Here is a 20,707-nt window from a genome sequence, read left to right as displayed (position 1 = left end):
CACGCGGACATGCTTCTGGAACTGGCTCGCGTAAGCGCCACTTGGAGCCTGCACCCTGAGCCCCACCCCACCCCACAACCCCCTGCCACAGCCCTGATCTCCCTCCTGCCCTCTGAACCCTTGATCCCACCCCAAGCCCCTCTAGTACACCCTTTACCCCAACCCCCTGCCCCAGCTCTGATCCCCCTCCTGCCCCCCAAACCCCTTGGTCCCATCCTGGAGCACTCTCCTGCTCCCCAAACCCCTCATCCCCAGTCCCGCCCCAGAGCCCTCACTCCCCCTCCCCAACCCCGAGTCCCCTCCCACACCCTGAACTCCTCATTTCTGGCCCCACTCCATAGCCCACACCCCCAGCTGGAGCCCTTACCCACTCCCATACCCCTACCCCCAATTTTGTGAGCATTCATAGCCCACCATACAATATCTATACCCTGATGTAACCCTCAGGCCAAAAAGTTTGCCCACCCCTGGTCTAGGTCCTTGATTAATCAAGGATTTTATTTCATTCTCACTTTAAAATAGATATTTAGATATCCACTGCTGGCAGTGAGACTACACAGAAAAGCACCTTTTATTTTCATTCCTTCTACTGTTGTGATGCAGGGACCACATATGGAAGGCATCCCATTGTGATTACACTCCTTTCTGAGCAGGACTCTACTAAATTAAAAAACAGGAGGAGGGAAGTATCAGATTTTGTGGTGGGGAAAAGTTGGCAGCTATGTCAATAGCCATAAATCAGGTTCAAACTCCGTTAGGAAGCGAAGAACTAGCATTGAAAATAACTGGAGGAAAAGCATGGTCTGTAAACACCACCATCAACCTTTATTAGCGACATTTGTCTTAATCATGGTACATGCGGTTTTAGGGTGTAGGATTTTTTTTGAGCGTAAATGTTGCCATAGCTGTTTATTACCAGTGTATATTGGCTTTACAGTGGCACTAGTGTCTTGGTATTGTGCAGTCATATAGACAGAATGCATACAGACCCTTCTAAATGCAAAGGGCTCAATCTTTCAAAACTTCCCTCATGTAAAAAATATTTAGTTACTTGAGCAGACCCCATTGTAATCAATGGGAATCCTCATTGGAGGATGGACTTCTCACATGACGACATATGGGCCAACACGTTCAGCTAGAAATTAAGGTAATTAAAAGTGCTGTTTATTTAGACCAAACGTAGCAGTGGCTGTGGGTTGTAGGTAGAAGAGTTTCCAAATTTAACTGTGGAACAAAATGAGATACTACAGTGATGGCACCACAGAAAAACCTAGAATACACACTCCCATTGCTGCCGGGCCCCGAGCTGGAAAGCGCCGATCTATTGCATCGGTCCCTGTCAGCCTCGATCATCTAAAACCACAGAACCACTCCCCTACTCCTGCTGAAGACAGTTTCAAAGGGCCTATTGACTTCTAAGGAACAAAACTGGGCTTTTAGTGTGGGAATCCATTTTGCCCTGCTATGCACAGATCCAAGCTCTAAAATGATACCTCGCAGATGTTAGCAGTAGCCAAAAAAAGCGACCACAAAATAATCTCTAGCAACTAGTGACTAGCACATTTTAAAAATATAGGGCAACGATAACAATTTAAGAGTGTAGACAAATAACCAATGCAATCAAACAGAAAGGAAAATTCATCTGTAGCACAGAACATTTTGCTACTTTAATATATTATACAGAAGTTGAGCAAGAAAAACCAATAATCATCATGCTTTTCCAGGACGTAAAAGAGATATTTGGTCATATGGTTTTTGTTACAGGGGTCAAAGAAAGCCTTTGAGAATAGGATAAAGTGTCTAATTTTTTTAATCTCTCTGTACAATCTGAATTGCTATCTTAAACGTATTAAATCCAGCTTACGTGAAAGCTTTTTCTTTTTAATCGTGTCTGACCTGAAATGGAAAGTCTCCAAAACGCTCCATCCCTACGATCTCAATTTACACTAAACCTCCTATCTAAATTGTCCTCAATAGTTTTCCCAGTCCTTATAAAGAACGTGCTATTGTGAAACCGTGCTGTATTTATTCAAGAAAATGTCAACCAGATTGTGAGAAATAATATAATGACCTTTGATTTTCAGCATTATAAATGTGCTCAGGAGCTCCAGAGTGAAAGCCCTATGTCTCAGAACCGGGACTCCATAAATGAGGACAAAAAATAATTAATCTAGGCATTTTGGCCATAGAAGAAAATCTACCAATGACAATGTGTTTCTCAAACCCAGCACCACTCCCTTCTTTCTTTTGCACTGATTTCCTAAAAACAAATTAAGAAAACCCTGACATTCTTAAATAAGTACATAAGCAGAACCATTGAATACAATAGCAACTGGGGCTCCTGACTCCAAGGCTGAATTTAGCCCAAGCTATTCAAAAATTAACTCACAAATTAACCCTAGCCTGGCTTCATTCAGAGTTTCAACAACAGTGGTGTTTTTACAATCAAATCCTTTACATGGTCGAACTGCCAATTCAGGGCATTTCTTTCATTTTTCTTAAATTCTTAATTTCAATATGAATTTTTAATTCCTTGTTACCAAATGTATATAAAGTTAAACAGTATGAACACTCTTCAGCCTCTCACTGTTGCTGCTTGTCTCTCTCATATACACACAAAAGGGAGGTGAGGTAATATCTGTGCAAGCTCAAAAGCTTGTCTCTTACCAACAGAAGTTGGTCCAATTAAAAAAAAATATATATATATATATCTCACCCACCTTGTGTCTCTAATATCCTGGGACCAACACCATACACACACAGGCTCTCTTTAAGTGTCCAAAGAAAGCTAGGCAGTACAGGATTCCTCTCACATTCATTAGAGATAATGACAAGAACTAAAGCTAATTTCTGCTCATTGCAAAATGTTTTAAGGCTTTCCTCAAGGACATTAAAACATTTTGGATCGTCAGTTCTTTCTAGAATTGCATGGTCTTTGGGACAGTCTTTGTATCTATCACTGTTCTGATACAGGACCTAACACAATGAAGCCCAGGACTCTGACTGGGGACTCTAGGTGCAGCTTAATAACTAATAATATTCCTATAAAGTCTGATCCACTGCTGTCAAGGTTTTTCCCTCCACTTTGAACTTTAGGGTACAAAAAGTGGGGACCTGCATGAACACTTTTAAGCTTAATTACTAGCTTAAATCTGGTACGCTGCCACCAGCCATAAGTTAGTGTCTGGCACACTTCTGTTCCCCCAAAACCTTCCCTGGGGAACCCAAGGTCCAAACCCCTTGGGTCTTAAAACAAGGAGAAACTAACCATCCCCCTCGTTTCCCCCCCAAGACTTTCCCCTCCCAGGGTTGCCTTGAGAGGCTACACAGATCCAAACTCCTTGGATCTTAAAACAAGGAAAAATCAATAAAGTTCTTAAAAAGAAAGCTTTTAATTAATTAAAGAAAAGGTAAAAATTCTCTCTGTAAATTCAGGATGGAATATGCTTTACAGGGTACCCAAATTCATATAAACCAGAGGGACTCCCCCCAGCCTTAGATTCAAAGTTACAGCAAACAGAGGTAAAAATCCTTCCAGCAAACAGACAAGTTGAGGAAACAAACATAAGACTAATCTGCCTTGCCTGGCTATTACTTACTATTTTGAAACATGGAAGACTGATTCAGAAAGATTGGGAAAGCCTGGAATGATGTCCCGTCCCTCTCAGTCCAGAGAGCGAACGAACCAAACAAAAAGCACAAACGAAGACTTCCCTCTACCAAAGATTTGAAAGTATCTTGTCCCCCTATTGGTCCTCTGGTCAGGTGTCAGCCAGGTTTACTGAGCTTCTTAACCCTTTACATGTAAAAGAGACATTAACCCTTAACCATCTGTTAATGACAACTGCCCACTGAAGTCAATCCCTGATTTCAATGTGCAAATTGGATCAGGCCACTAGAGTAGGTTAAGCACAACTTGTATTTAATATATTTACTTTTGTTATCTCCTAGATTCTTATATAGTACTCATCACCATGGTACTCAGGCATTTCTTAGCTGTAGAGAAGGGATTTCTCCCCCTCTCCACATGCTAATTCTCCATTCAGCACCTGACCTCTTTGCTGAGGAGCAGTGGGTACTAAAAAGGTTTAAAATGTCTGCTAACAAAAAAAGAGAGACCAAATTTATGCCATACCATTAAAAACCATCTCTAGGCAGCTCATTGTTCATTTGAGCCCTTTGCCTGTTTCCCTCAGTAGTCATTTCTTTATTGAACATTTCGCCAACCAACATCTACTAAATGGAATCAGAAACGGCAAGAAACTGATATTACATCATGTAGGAACAAAGAATGCATGCCATATTTACAAGATGGGGGACTATACGCTGGGCAGTAATGACTCTTAAAAAGATATGAGAGTCATGGTGGACAATCAGCTGAACGTGAGCTCACAGTGTGACTTGGCAGCCAAAAGAGATAATACAGTCTTGGGATGAATAAACAGGGGAATCTCCAGTAAGACTGACGATGTTATTTTACGTCTATATTTGGCAGGACTGCTGCAGGAATACTCAGTACAGTTCTGATGCTGACAATTCAAGAAGGTTGATGAATTGGAGAGGTTTCAGAGAAGAGCCACAAGAATGACTTAAGGATTAGAAAACTTGTCTTATAATTGATTGATCTCCCTGAGTCCATCTAGTTAGCTTAACAAAGAGAAGGCTATAGGGTGACCTGATTGCTGTCTATAAGTATCCACATGGGAAACAAAATATTTAATAATGGGTTCTTCAACCTATCAGAGAAAGTTAAAACATGACCCTGTGATGGGGCATGCATGGCCCACACTGGGACTACAGGGGTTAATTCCTCTTTTTGGGCTGAGGAGGCCATGCCCTCTCGACCCTACTGGGCATGCTCCAGCTGGAGGCCAGTTTTTCTAGTATCAAAATAGAAAGGCTTTCTTAATGCAAGCACACTGTTATATATACACATATACAGATTGAACACTGTGGCATTGTCAACTGAAGGAAAGTTGTTACAAATGTAAGAGAGCACAGCACCCCAAAATAGGGTCACTAAGTAGCACAACTGTGTCAGTTTGGGGAAAAAAGAGGAGGAAGAACCCATTTAGTTCTGAGTGAAACTGTTTTGTGTGCAGAAAAATTGCTTATTCCTTCTTTTCAAGGTGGGGGGCAGAGAGAAGGAATGGCTGTGCACTGCAGAATTAAAACACAGGTACATACCACTGCTACAGAGACCAATTCTCTTTTCTGGCTGCCACCAAGCACTGTCATTTTCAAATTAGGATCTTAAAAATGGCTACCAACCAACTAAAAGAACCCAACTCTAGGCAAGTCCTAACAGAAAAAGTCAAATTCAAAAAAAGATCAGGTATGCAAGGATTATTCCATACCAATCAATATCAAACTATTAATAGAAATGGTTCAGATTAATTGAAGACAAATTAGCACTTCTGGAAGTGCACTTTTCCATCTCCTGCAGTCCCAAATGTATAATACACTTGGCCATCTCCTCACTTTTCGACAGATTTTATATACACTGCAATTCTTCTCTGAATTAGAATGCTATAGTGTCAGAACTTTAGGAACATGATGATTTGCAGATCAGGTGTGCTGCTATTGAATCTCTAGTTCATCACAAGACAGAATAACTTAGAAACAAACTTATTCTGCAAACAGCAGCAATGACACTTACCTGCAATTTTCCTCATGTCCCCATCAGTTGCCGGGACTATACCAATAATAAGAAAGACCCTCATTATTAACCGGTTACTCTACAAGTATTAATCTGTTTTATTTTTATCTCAACTAAAATCTGAGGAAGATATACATATAGTACCAGGGACAAACATAGCAAAACTCACACAAGTACCTGGAATCAGGCATTAAATATACAAACAAAGAAAAACTTTTTTTAAGGCAGTAAAAACTAGTTACGTATTATTTAAAATCAAAACCATAAACCACACATGCTATCTTATACTACATACAGAAATTCTGATTACTAGCAGTAATACAAGCAACAGGCTGGTTTATGCTCATCAATACTTAATGCAGGTGAATTCTAGCATTGATTCACATTATGTCGCCTAAGAACACAAATAAAATATGTTTATCAAGAATTCTTAATACCCCCACTAACTTTAGCCATTCAGTAAAACTCAGACTAATCAGCATTTACATAACTGTTCACTGGTGACTGAAAACTAGGGAAACAATTAACTGAATTAACGCAGGAACAAAGAAGAAAGTCTCTGTCAGTTTCCCTCTGTTACTCGGAAGGCATTCTATAAAATTTTTTAATGTACAGTAAAGGTCTACCTGAGATTTTTTTTTAAAAAAAAACAACTCATTTCTTTCACATCTCAGAAACTGAGAGCAATAAAGCAGGATATTATAATGCACCAGATTCTCTGAACTAAATCAGATGTCTCCAGAAAGACAAAGGAAAAAGACAGAGTCCCGTGGCACCTTATAGACTAACAGAAGAGTTCTGTGGCACCATATGCGTCAGACGAAGTGGGTATTCACCCACGAAAGCTCATGCTCCAATACTTCTGTTAGTTTATAAGGTGCCACAGGACTCTGTTGCTTTTTACAGATCCAGACTAACAGGCTTTCCCTTTTTCTTTTATCACAGGGATAATCTTAACATCACTCTTAACATTTCCCACTAAAAACACTCTAACGCAGCAAAGTTCCTCTCTAATTTACTCTTGGACAGACCTTTCTATTAAAGCCTGAGCCAGAATGATGCTTATTTTCAGAATGCTCGTAATTTCTCACTGCATTAATCTGTGGAATGAATAACCACTTCTTTTTGAGGAATGATCAAATTTTTTTCTTTCATGAGCCCATTTAATTTCATAATCATTCAATGTAAATGGGAAAAGAACAGGGTTGTGTTTTGTTTTAAGCTAAGAGAAATATTTTCCTTTGTCTACTGGTATTTCCTTCAGAGATTGTGCTGAACTTGGGGGAGGGGAGAGTGGTAAATACAACTACTACATTATGCTGGCAAAGAGCCAGTGAGCTTTCTTAGATTATGTGCAATTCACTAACACGTATGTCAATAACGGAGGAAGTGCCAAAGGAAAATGGTTGCATAAAACAGACTAGTTTAAAATAAAAAACAGGCTGGCTAAACCCAATAAAATATTTATAATCCTTACACTGCAAATAAAATTATGGCTTTCTATGTATGTATAATTACACACACACAGAGACGTATTGGGTGAAGCACTGAATGACCTCAACTTCTAGTTTCTGGGAGTTGAAGAGGCCTTGTAGTTAAGGATGTAAAGAACTAACGGTAGTGGGATTATTTATTACTTATATACCACATCTTTGTAATGTCCTGAGATCAATCAACAACTGCATCCTAAAATAAGTGGAGTGGGGAAGGTCAGGGTCAGCCTCAAAGTTGTTTGTAGAGCCTTGGCTATGGGTATTCTGACTTTCAAATGTCTGTGTACAGTAACTCCTCACTTAACGTGCTCCCGCTTAATGTTGTTTTGTAGTTACATCACTGCTCCATTAAGGAACATGCTCATTTAAAGTTTTGCAATGCTCTCTTATAACGTCGTTTGGCTGACTTTACAATGGAACATTGCACAAGTTCTTCTTCTCCACCTCCTCCTTCTCCCTTCCTCCCTCCCAGCACTTCCCTCCCCACCAAACAGCTGTTTGGCAGCACTTAGGACTTTCTGGGAGGGAGGGATGCATAGAGGGAGTGAGAGGGGAAGCTGCCCCCCCCCCCCCCCCTCCCAGCAGGCAGGGCCACCTAGCACGCAGGGGCTTCAGGGGCTGCAGGGCCCTGGGCTAAGAGGGCCCGAGGGCCTTGGCCTGCAGCTCTAAAGCCCCTTTCAGAATGCGGCCCTGCAAGCACGGGCTGGGGGACTCAGGAGGAGCAGGGGCAGTCGCACAGCCAATGACCAGAGAGAAGCGGTGCTTTTCCCTTCAAAGCACTGCTTCTCTCTGTCCAACTCTTCCGAAGTCCTCCGGCCCGAGCTCGCAGGGCCGCATTCCAAAAGGAGCTTTAAAGCTGCAGGCCAGGGCCCCGGTGCCCCCTTAGCCCAGGGCCCTGCAGCCCCTAAAGCCCCTGCATACCAGGTGGCCCTGCCTGCCGGGGGAGCTCCCAGAATCATGGCCATGGGGCAGTGCTGCACTGCACAGAGCCACCTGCGCACCCCCTGCACCAAACAGGAGCTACCCCAGGTAAGTGTTCTGTACCTCCTGCCTGCCCCAGCCCTGAGCCTTCTCCCGCACCCCACCCTGAGTGCCCTCCCGCATCCCAACTCCCTCCCAGACCCTGCACCCCTAGCTCTGAGCGCCAGGAGGAGAATGGAGAAAAAAAGAATGAAAAACAGGGAGGGGGGTAAGAGAGAATGCTCCCCCCATAGGGGGCTCCAAAAATGAAGCTGAGCACAGGGCTCCACTAACTCTAAATCTGCCACTGGTGGGAGGGGAAGAAGTGGGGAAGTGCCGCGTCTCCTTTGCAGTAGGGAAGCGCTGGGAGGAAGGGGGAGGACCGTGGATATGGTATGCTCTGAGGAGGAGGTGGAGTGGGGGTGGGAAGAGGTGAGCCTGAAGTGGAGTGGGGACAGGAGAGGCAGGCCTGAAGCATCCCCTGCTTCAGCACCTGTTCTTCTGGGAGGAAGCTGCTGCTGCGCAAGATGTTTCCTAGTGTACTTGCCGGCCTCATTGTCTGCTGCGGGCTGTGCCTGTGTGGGGTAAGCCAGGGGAACCTCCCCACCACAGTACAGTACAGTACAGTACTGTACAGTATATAATGCTTTTTGTCTGCCCCAAAAAAATTTCCTTGGCACCTAACCCCCCACATTTACATTAACTCTTATGGGAAAATTGGATTAGTTTAACATTGTTTCACTTAAAAGTTGCATTTTTCAGGAACATAACTACAACGTTAAGTGAGGAGTTACTGTAATTATAGCCTTAACTCTGAATTTCCAGGCCTTCAATATTACGAGAGTTCAATATTCTAATACTGTTGTTTTAGTTAATTGACGTGATTATCTTAAGTGACATTGTGAATTTTCTTTCCCCACACACAAAGAAATTTTAAAATATTTATGAGAAAACTATAAATACCAACATGGTGAACAAATATTTCATATTTTCATAATAATGGGCTCTTCAATCCACCAGAAAAAGGTAGAACATGATCCAATGGCTGGAAGTTGAAGCTAGACAAATTTAGATCGGAAATAAGGGGTAGATTTTTGACCATGAGGGTAATCAACCACTGGAAAAATTTATCAAGGGTTACTGTGGATTCTTCATCACTGGCAATTATTAGATCAAGACTGGATGTTTTTCTAAGAGATCTGCTGCTACGGGAATTATTTTGAGGAAGTTCCAAGGTCTGTACTACATAGGCGGTCCAACCAGATGATCACAGTGGTCCCTCCTGGCCTTAGATCTATGAATTTATGACACTAATGGAAGATTTCCTGAGGGTTTTCCCAACCCCCTTCTCCCCAAAGAAATCTTAACATATTGATGAGTGAAGACTAACAGACAATTAGTATATTTTCCACAGCATGGAGTCCATTTTGCTTAATTACAAATGTGATGTAGAGCCATCATAATATCCACAATGAATACTCTGCTGGTGATGCTTTGGGGCCTGATTCAGCTCCACTTGGAGTCAACGGAAAGTCGTAAGAGCGTTATCCAGCTCTTTAATCTCTCAAAGTCTGAAGCTTTTCAGCTGATGAAGGGGTTTACCCTGTGGACCTTTTGTGAGCACTACAGTCCACTGGAACTTAATGAAGCATTGGGAAGTTTCAAAATCTATAGGAATAATTCCTGCACCCTACCATCTGAAAAACAGTCTCATTCTCAGCTAGGCCTCGTGACAAACAAATTAGAGCTTTCTAGCTCATGCTATTAGAATTACTGTTTATTTTTAAAAGTTACATTTCTTTAAAAAAAAAAAAAGTCTCACAGTTTATCCAAACTACCTCAAACCTTACATCTCCCCCTAAAAGTATTCTGCAATCAATGGGAAACACACACATGCCAAATTTCAAGTCAAAGGGTTTTTTTTCAGGTTCAAATACATTCATAACAAGAGTTAGAATGGAAAGCAAGTTACAGCCTTATCTATATAAAGAGTAAGAACAGTGACTCCATAACACAAAATATAAACAAGTTTTAAAGGAAAGATTCTGCTAAGATCCTGCTTCTGTTTTAATAATAGCAAAACACTCTTTGACCTCAGTAAGGAGCTGCATCCAGTGCTGAAAGATTTAAAGTGCCAGAAATGAGAACGGTTTTAAAAAAAACAACAACAAAGAAAGTAGCTGGACCTCCTCTCACTTTTAACACAAGCAGATAAGAAATCCATGATGGATATTGTACACTATTGCACTATACTGTAACATGCTGGGGTTTTGAATTCAGAGGAGGCAATCTGAGTTTGTTTGCCCTCTCAGAAGAGGCTAGAGCCAGTCTGTGCCTTTGTTTTGCACTTTGGGAGGCTCAGCAGACACATAGCAGAAAAGTTCTTTATTCTAGAACCAGATTGAAATTGCTCTTTGACCATTTTGGGAGACAGCTGAATAACTGGACAGGAGGATGGAATAGTTTAGGGCTTGATACTCCTGCCACTGAATCCAATGGGAAAACTTACCAACTTCAATGAATGCAAGATAAAGATCTTATTTAAATAACATTTCATTGGTGAGGATATTGAGTAAGATAAACCTGTGTTATTTCTAAGATGAACATGGTTCCAGTTTTCAGACATGTTTTCTCTTTATTTGATTTGTGATTTAACTAAAATGGTGGCAACGTGGGATCCAGCAGCTAGATCCTTGTCTACACTAAATTTCCCTCCCCGGCTGAATACTATTAAAAAAAAGGGGAGTAACATGGGGGAGGAGAGGGAAAGTAGTGATATTTATTTTGGAGGGATTCTGAAGGATATGCCTTTCATGAATTGAAGTTATTGTTTATACAGATGTAATTCTTTACATTTTAGTGTGCAACAGTCAGCTTCAAGAATTTATACAAAATACATTTTCACAAATGCTGAAAACCCACCTGTCCAGAAATAATAAATTACTGTTTACAAGTCTAAGAAAACCTTTTCCTGTAAAACCATAAAGATGAATCCTGGAAGAAGAAGAAGTCATGACTGCCTACTTATCAACATTAAAATGAAAAAAAAAAAAAAAAAAGTGCTAGACATTAGGCCTGGTGGTAGAAGCATTTGGCACACAATGGGTATTTTGTAAATACCAAGTTACCATTAATTTGTCACAGTTTCAGAAAGGACCACCATGCTAATGGGACAATATATCTGAAATTCTTTGAGTGAGATAAAGTGACTCCTCTGCACCTCTTTTGAGTTTATGGGAGAGTGGCACAGCTAACAGCTCTGTTGATTGTGCATCTCTTTTGGAATATTTATTGGAATACATAAACCCACCCCCTAAATTTCCAAGTCAGTAACGTAGCCACCAGTAATGCAGCCAACAGTAATTAAAGACAGAAATAGGAAGACTGTGTGCATACAGCCTCTGTTGTCTAAGACGACAGCATTCCACCATCTAGGAGGTAAGTATGGAATCCAAGATCTACATTAACTGGCTACACATTTTCACGCTTCATTGAAGCAAGAGGGAAAGAGAAAGCTTTAGAATAATTTTGAACAGTCTCATCTCATATTTTATCTTTAAGTGCACCACTGGACATAATGAAAGTCAAGAAGAGGTGGCAAAGGACCAAAAACCACAGAAAATTGAGAAATGGTTCTGACTCACCTATATGATAAAGTCCTATCCAGTCTGTTGGGTCAACTTCTTCTTTAATATCCCAGAAAATAATGAGGTTCTGAGATTGCCCTAGGGTGTATTCATACATACTCGCTGTCAGACTAGAGCGACTGTCAGAGGTCACTAGATCAGTGTCACTGTTGGCACGCTGTAAGTTCATGTTCTCAGGTATGGTGCCCTGAGATGTCAGACTCCGCAGGTTCTCTGGGCTCAGAGTATACCGTAGCTGAGGATTACGTCGTCGCACAAAAAGCAGATGTTCTCTGGCTGAATTTGCCATTGTGTGTGTGTCTCTCTCTCTCTCTTTCTTGTCAGTCTACATAAAAAAACTTCTCACTCAGGAATCTGCAAAGAACAAAGAGAGGCATGAAGTGTTAGAGCTGAAGGACAGGATATTGGATCAAGCTCCACATGGAGATAACTTAGTTTAAAGGTTTCTTCATCTGGGATTGACCCTATAGTAGTCTCATATGGACGAAATAAAGCTCATAGTTCATTAATCTACTACTAGGCCATCTAAATACATTATTGAATACACTGGAACTGAGGCACATTGCACAAACTATTTGTGGCAGTCTTGCTGGCATTCAAAATCTAACATACATCTTGTATTAAAATTTGTATACCAAGAAACAAACCAGACGCTGCTGTGCACAGACTAGAAAAAAGCAGAAACGAAAAAAAAAAAAAAATTCTTGATCCAGCAATGGAGATTTAGTACTCGCCCCGATAAATAAGTGGATTAAGTCTGAAACAGGCTCAGAGTACATGGAGATAATAAAGTCCTCTTTTAGCTAAGCAATTACAACGATATTTCTTTATTTAGAATAAATAGTTTCTAGTAGTATTTTATAAAGTTTTTTTAATTAAGGAGTCAAAATTAATAAATACAGTTCCACAGTAATATAGACATTAGATAGGATTTCTATATAGATTAACAAGCACATAGCACCATAGCAAAGCAATAGAACAAAATTATTTTGTAATAATAATTTTCAAAAGTATAGAAGAATCTAGGAGGGAAAAATATGGATTCTAAGATTTCTCTAGATCATGCACAAATATGCCAATTCCTTGAGTGAGGTATTCTAAGGGTAAGGGCTGAGGTTCAATTAGCCCATGTCACTGTATCTGCCCAATTCATTTTTTTTCCCCTTTTGACCAGGTCTAAGAATAGACACCTCATGAATTCAGTGGTTCCCATCTGATCTGGAATAGATAACAGAAGAAGGTCTTCTCCACAAAGGAGATGTCCAACATGGTATTAACCCAGTTAAGATAAAAAAACCCTGCACACTTACAAGAACTCAGCTATGCAATATTTTGCAAGTTAAGAGACAGGTTACTTCAGTTTCAGTCAGAGACTGTGAAAGGAACTGCAAGTAGGCTGTGTCAGATATTCCTTTGGTGATCATGACCAGAAGATAGGATATAGGTCTACCTCCTGGAACTGACCTCTAACACACTCTGAATGGTGTTTGGGTTAAACAGAGCCAAGGTATATTCTTTGCAGCATCTTACATTACTCGAAATCCAAGAAATTTGTGATTTCTGTAACTTTACATCAGGTTATGTCTGTTAAAAACTGCCTGGTAAATGAATAGCTAGTAAGCAAAGACAGGGCTGCTTAGTTCCATGAGCTTCTTCTCATGTCTGGCTCTCTCTCCATAGACAGTCTCCCTCTTCACTTTCACATCTCTTCATACAACGTACTACTTCCATTTTGTACAATATCAAAACAACATATTGGCACTGAACAACCAACCAACCAAAACTTTGTTTTTCAGAATGGAATGAAGCACAGTGCATTTACTTGAGTAAAAGGGGTTCTGTGTAAGCAAGCGATTTATCAATGCAAATGATACATATAGACAGATCCCCTGTGCAGATATAAAATTTGTATCTGCATCCAATCCACGATCTGCAAACATGGTCCGTGGATATCCATTAGCTTAAAATATTCAAAGTAATGTAATAAAATTGCAACAGAATGGATAATTTCAACCAAGCAAGGATTATTTTCATAGTGGATACTAGCAATAAATAAGTTTCTTTCCACCAGGGAAAGACAGTTTTGCAATGAAAACAAATTATGCCATTAGAAGAAAACTGAGTGTATGCTAACAAAAAGGATCATCAGTCTAACAATTAAGAATTACTGTAAAAGTAGTCTAAAAGGTGCTGCACATCCATAAGGCAATGAACTAAAATGTGTGGTCCCTATTTTTTTAAAAACCCAGACAACTACATAGTCTACCGTGCACAAATTGTGGTGTGAATTTCTCACACTCTTTAAACAATCACAGCCACTATGGCAAGGTATCTGACCATTTTACAAGTTAACCATAGACAAGGTCAATTGTATCACAGTTGAGTCCTCTTTGAAGGACGTCTGCTGCAGGCAGAATAGAACAGATCTCATCATTAATTTTAAATGCATATATTTTGAACACGTTTACAGATCTGTGTATTATTCTTGAGCTTTCGTCCTGGTTTCATACCTCTAGCCTTAAGCTATCATATATGGATGTTTTTGTTTCCTTAAAGAACCCGAACATTTCCTGGCAGTGCTGAATATCACCTGCTGTGATTTTTCCTGTTTCCAGCAAGTTTTTAATTTAAAATGAGGTAAAGCTCATTGGAAATGGACTATGATTGCTGGCCACCTTCCATAGTATTATAATTATGATTAGACCCACAGTATGTTAGCCCTCACTCAAGTGTCTTACAGCTGCATTATTAAACTCAAATTCTCTCTAGTAGTCAAAGATATAATTATTAAGCAAAAACACACACCACCACCACCACAGCTAGAGCTCCAGGCGTTTTCACAAAGGCTTCTGGACTCTTATTAAAAAAAAATATATATATGAAGAAACTACATGATATTAGTTATAACAAAAGTAATATTATTTTACATTTTTTACCACAGGATTTTACAAAACATCACAAAATACTATCCACATTGATATTTCTTCACTTAACCATAAAATGCAGTCACCTGTGAGGTAAAGTAAAGCAGCAATTCAACCACACTATACAACACTTAGGACAAGAGTTGAAAAATATATATTCTATTAAAACTTCAAAGGCTGAATGTAGAATAGATAAATATTTATATCCACATTAGAATTTGGCTATGACTAGAACTAAACAACTTGAAACTATGACTTGAAACTCCCTCTGCGCCTCCCCCAAAATGGCTATTTTTCAAAGCCAAAAACTATTGCCAAAAGTTTTGTTTGTCAAAAAAAATATTTTTTTAAATCAGAGATTTCAGATTTTAAAGTTTCCCCCCCACATTTCCAAATTTCTTATTTTTGTTTTTTCCTATTTCTCCTCCCATTTTTCCTTTCATCCACAGAATGCATTCCTTCCTCCTACCCCCACTAATTTTTGTTTTTCTTTTTTCCTTTGGCCACCTGCATTTTCAAAACTTCCTCAACTTTGAAAAAGTTTCCGATTGGCAGAATTACAGTTTCTTTTTGCTGTTCGCAGCTTTTTCAGATCTTCCTCAACTTTGGGGAAAGTTGCTGGAGTAGCAAAGAGTAAAATTTAAAAACAAAAAAGTGAAAGTATAAAAAGAAAACCTAGACATCATGCATTGTATTGCACTCAGTATCAAAAGGGGTAAGATAAAGATATTTAATAACTCTGACCTTTGTTTATGTGTTACTCAGAGATTTTATTGTTAATGGCACGAATCAACAGATTTCACTGAAACGTACATGCATACTCTGCCTCTGACATCAACAAGGTAAAATAATTTTGTATCTGTATGCATTAGTGAATGTTAGGAAAATTAAATAATTTTCCAAATGTCTACAAGTAAGGGCAGGTCTACACACTACAAACTTGCATCAGTATAGGGGCACCGAAGCAACTAAATCACTATAGCATTTCTGGTGAAGACGCTCTAAGCCTACGGGAGAAAACTCTCCAGTTAGCTTAATAATTCCACCTTTGCGATAGGCAGTAGGTATGTTGGCAGGAGCAGCTCTCCCACTGACATAATGCTGTCTACATGCAGAGGTTAAGGTCGGTGGGGGTGCAGCCCCATTCCCAGCACTTGGAGACAGGGATACACATACCTCAAACTCCTGGGTGCTGAGGATGGGGCGACAGACAGACCACAGGTCGCAGCAGGGTACGTGCCGCAGCTCGAGCCCAGCGTGAAGAAGAGGGCTAGGCAGTAGTGGGAGAAGCGCACACCACGCGACCCCTCAACAGCCGCCTGCTGAGTGCTCATGAGTCGTGCTAGTTCCTCCCTGGCCCAGACCCAGCCAATGGGAGTTTCGCCTGTGGGTGTGGCAGCACGCAGACCCCCCCCCCCCCCCCGGGCCTCCCCCAAGGCTAGGAGCCGGACATGCCAGCTGTTTTCCAACCTGGGAGCCACACAGCACGGAAGCTAGGAGGGAGCCTGCCAGACCTTCTGTGCGGTGCAATGGTGCTGCTAACCAGACAGTCAACAGCCTGGTCAGCAGTGCTGACCAGAGTCACCAAAACCAGACTCCTGGTCACAACTAATGGAAAGGAGTTAGGGTGCGGGATGGGGGGGGCTTGAACTGGGGTAGAGGGTTGGGGTGCAGGCTCCGGCCAGATGGTGCTCAACTGAAGCAGCTCCTGGTTGGCGGAGCAGCAGGGCTAAGGTAGACTCCGTGCCTGCCCTGGTTCCACGCTGCTCCCAGAAGTGGCCACCACCATATCTGGCCCCTAGGTGGAGGGATGGCCAGCCGGTTTTGCGCAGTAAACACTACCCACACCCGCAGGTGCCACCCCCACAGCTCCCATTGGCCCAGCCAATGGGAGCAGCTGAGCCGGTGCTGCGAGTGGGGGCAGTGTGCAGAGCTTCCCTGATCACCTCTCCACCTGGAAACTGGGGCTGGAGTGCTTCCGGCCATGACGCGGAGATTTGCCACACGCCAGGTTCCCCACCCCTATTATAAAGCCTTGGCAACAGAGATGGCAGAAATTTGTTTGAAGCACAAAAGTCTCTGGAGGAGGAAGCCCACTGCTTTCTACAATAACATTATCTTCTTACAACAAACTACCAGTAGCACTGATGCTGCTGGGACAACGCAGAAAATCTATATATGGTAGATAAATGTGATATATAAATATTCAAAAAAGCTTTAATGCGTATTCTCTATGCATTATCCCAGAGATTGTGAGATAAAGACACAGATAAAGCATGCTGGGAAAAGTAAACTCATGTCCTTTAAAATTGCCAAAGTTCCTCTAATCTTTGTTGTTCTGGTAAAAGATCTGTAAGTAAAAAACAAAACAAAAAACAACAAAATCACCATCACAAATTAAAAACTTAGTAGCTTCTCTGATTCAGTTCATGTGCCCAAGAACTATAGGTGTTGTAAAGTCTGGACTTAAATAACAATTCCAATAAATACTGCAATTTAAAGTAATCAAAATCAATTTGCAACAGACAGAAAGCTTCACTTGTAAATGAGCCCCTATCCTCAAACCAAATACTCTGCCAAAAAGAAATAAAATAAAATAAAATTAAAACACCACCTCTGAACATATGCTTCTATATCTTACCCTTTACACAGTTAGGCTGTTTTTAAAATTCATTCATCCATTTTACATAAAATAACATGAAGAAGTGGCAGATGATGCATCAAAGAGCTGGATACTGGTGAACATTCTGCCACTGAGATATATGTGGCGGGCTGTGTAGATTTTCATTAATGTGACTTGCATGAGGCAACCTGAATCTCACATTTATTGTCCAACAAGAAAGCAAGGTTGTCCCAAAACCAGAACCATAACAAGTATACATGCCAGAGGTTGAGGAGAAAGGGTCACTGCTTTTGTTCCTCATGGAATAAAAACTCAATCTGAAATTGGGTGGAGACGCACCTGTGCATTTTCCCTCCCTCTAAGAGGAGCTGATGACCTTTCTTGTACTTTAAAAATTCCAGGAGTACTGATTCATCAATACATCCACACAGAGGCTGAAAATAAGAATTATCCTCCCGTTTCAGTTTTCTTCTAAATGCCACTAAACAACAGTTGCACTTCATACTGCCCTATGAGGACAACATGTATAATTCACTGCATGAGTTTTCCTTTACGTGACATGTGGAATACCACTGTCTAAGAAGGACCAGAGCAGAAATTTTATTAAGTACCAGGCCAGGGTGGACAAGTTATTTATTCGGCTATCAACAGATCAGAGAGGGAGCAGTGTTTAGTGAAGCCAAGTCTCAGTGTGGAAATAAATTTCACATGCTTTTTATTCTAAGGCAACTGAGAAATTAGCAAGGACGAAAACCAGCTGCGTGTTTCACATTGGTTTTCAATTAAAATTGAAACCTGTGTAAAGTAGCATCAACGCTGCTTATCTGGCTATCAATGTCTTCCTAAATATTTCACAGAGGATTAGAAAGAAGTAAGATAGATTTCTTCATATACTCCCCTGGGACAAATTCAGGATTATATCTATATTTAAAACAACATCTAGGGTATAAACATAAGCTGCAATTACTGACCATGAAAGGGAGCAATTTGGAATAGTAAAAAAGTTTTCAAAATTCACCTTCATATGTAAAAAAAAAAAAAAAAAAAAAAAAATGGATGGGGAAAGTTATCTGATTTAGTTTTCATAGCAAAGGAAAGTCATATACCAATGTCTTTTCCACATACAAATATTAAATAATTTAAAAAATATGAATGGAAGATTGGGAATCCCAAAACCAGATATATGATTGAAGAGAAAACATCAATAGAATGAACAAAAAAACCTTTGAGTTCACATACTGCCGCCTTCATCTTAGTCATAACAGTGAATCATTTCTTGTTTATGTAGGGATCTCCTAGGCGGCTTAAGGCTGTTGGCAGGACTGCAGATTCTTCCCACAGTTGTTACTCAAAATATATTGTTGAAGTGCTGGCCCAGAGATGCAGCTGGTCATCCTCTGAGCTACCATACAAACCTTCAGTATGGAAACAACTGTGAGAAGCTCTCTGGGCTGATGAACGGTGGTGGCGTCGCGGAAGTGAAGATTCGCCCATTTAATTTTTCCACTTTCCAATGAACAGAACAACGTCACATAGAGAGTCAGCATGGAAGATGATGAGTAAAACAGCATCCTGAACCCTAGGTACAGTGAGGAGAGGGTTCTCCATTCTCTAGAACAACTTCATCCACAACCAGGTGGTTCTGTGTTTGAACCTCATTAAGGAACATAGGTGACAGAGCCAAAAAAATGATGGCTGGAGTCTCTCACTCCCTCTCCCCCCACCCCTTCCCTGCCACCAAAGGATAAGCAAATGCAAATAATTTCAGAGACAAAGGAGTGAGAAATACAACACAGAGCAAAATACACATGCTGGCTTCTGTACTGTAAAAAGGTTTATCGGTGGAACAATAGAAATTTTAAGTAAAAGGGCCATGCCAGGGTATGACTAGGGCTGGCAGAAAAATGTAAACGTTTCCAGGGAAAATACAGAAGTTGTTGTTTTTCAGTGTTTGAACCAGACTGAACTGGTTTCGTAAAGTTTTTTGCAATTTCTGCTCAATATTTTTTCCTAAAACATTATTGAAAATGTTACCAAAATGTTTTTTGAAAATTTTTCTTTTTCATAATATTTTTGATAAAAAATCTATATTAGAAAGAGGGCTGAGAGTCATTGCAAAAAATGAACTTCTTAGCATCATTTTTGCAAAAAAAGTTTCAGTTTTTAAAAAAGCTTTTTTAAATTAAAAAAACTTTTCATTTGAAACATTACAATATTGTTTAAATATTATTTAAACCAGGCATTTTCTTTCACTTTCCCGGCAACTGCTGAAGCCAGCTGGAATAGGAAAAGTCTGGGGATCCTCTGAATATTTTCAACTCCACCCTCAAAATTCTGGGTCATGGCCATTGTCATTAGCAGTCATTCTGTTCCTTAATAGGCTGGTGGTAGCTGCTGAGCTTCCTCCTATCTGGTGCTAAACAGATCATCCCTGCAGCACAAAAGCCCTTTTCACTTCTATGGACATATTCAAATTAATATACAGTACTGTAACAAATATTCATTGTAAAGATTCCACTTCCATTGATTTCTAACAGAGCAGACAATTCCTGTTTCCTATCTCTTCTGAAGACATCTGGTTGACCTTCATGTTTCCATTCTTAGGCCATGACTATTGCTGCAGCAATTCTCTTCACAACCAACAATGGTGCATGGCTGTCCATGCCATTGTGCAATTTTTCTGGCACAATATCCTTTCCATACAGGCAACTCACAATCCCACGTCACTCTCAGGGAAGGCTTATAATTGTCACCAGACATCTCATCCTCTCCCAGCAAAATTCATCACATGCAATGTAATTATATGGAGGATCTAGGTTCTTATTCAGGTGAAGCTTACATAAAAGTTTCTTTTCCTTGCAAATGTGTCTCAGAAATAAGGGAAAGAAAAGACACACATGTTTCTTGGTCTCTCTCTTTGACATACCTGACGACACATTTTCCAGTATTTTAACCAGACTAATTTTCAATGTCCCAAGTACCTGAATTTCCACTATTTTCTAAGAAGCTATTCTATGGTTTAATGCATCTCATTATTAGGATTCTTTCCCTGATAGTCAGCCTAAATTTTCCCTGATTTTAAGCTGACACTTAAGTTCACAAAATAAGATGCTTCCTATCCAACCAAGTATGTAAAAGCAAGATATCAAGTGAAAAATGGTATCTCATTACTGAGATAAGAAAGATTAGCTATTTACAACCCCCAAGGCATTGTCCCTCCCCCAGTGTTGATCGAGCAGCTAGTTGTATTGGCCTTTCCACCTTGGTATAGCCATGATCTGATTCTTCTAGCCTGATATAACCTGTGACTTCCCAATCCAGTATCCAGAAATGGCAATTTTCATATTATAATGTTAAAATGCAGGGCTCACCTCTGAGATATGGAGGTTAAAGGGTTACCA

General features: G+C 40.4%; 1 protein-coding gene across 2 annotated transcripts in view; it reads right to left on the bottom strand.

Moving 5' to 3' along the window:
* Positions 1 to 20,707, bottom strand: part of HECW2 (HECT, C2 and WW domain containing E3 ubiquitin protein ligase 2) — a 264,897-nt gene that overhangs the window by 180,189 nt on the left and 64,001 nt on the right. For both annotated transcript variants that reach the window (XM_032803610.2, XM_032803612.2), the window contains exon 2: positions 11,757 to 12,113. In XM_032803610.2, the coding sequence (XP_032659501.1) occupies positions 11,757 to 12,048 (292 nt within the window). In that variant the 5' untranslated portion in view covers positions 12,049 to 12,113. The remainder of the gene's footprint in view (positions 1 to 11,756; positions 12,114 to 20,707) is intronic.

This window comes from Chelonoidis abingdonii, chromosome 10 (genome assembly GCF_003597395.2).
Source record: "Chelonoidis abingdonii isolate Lonesome George chromosome 10, CheloAbing_2.0, whole genome shotgun sequence".
Classification (NCBI taxonomy): Eukaryota; Metazoa; Chordata; order Testudines; family Testudinidae; genus Chelonoidis; species Chelonoidis abingdonii.
This window is presented reverse-complemented; position numbering and strand designations above follow the sequence as displayed.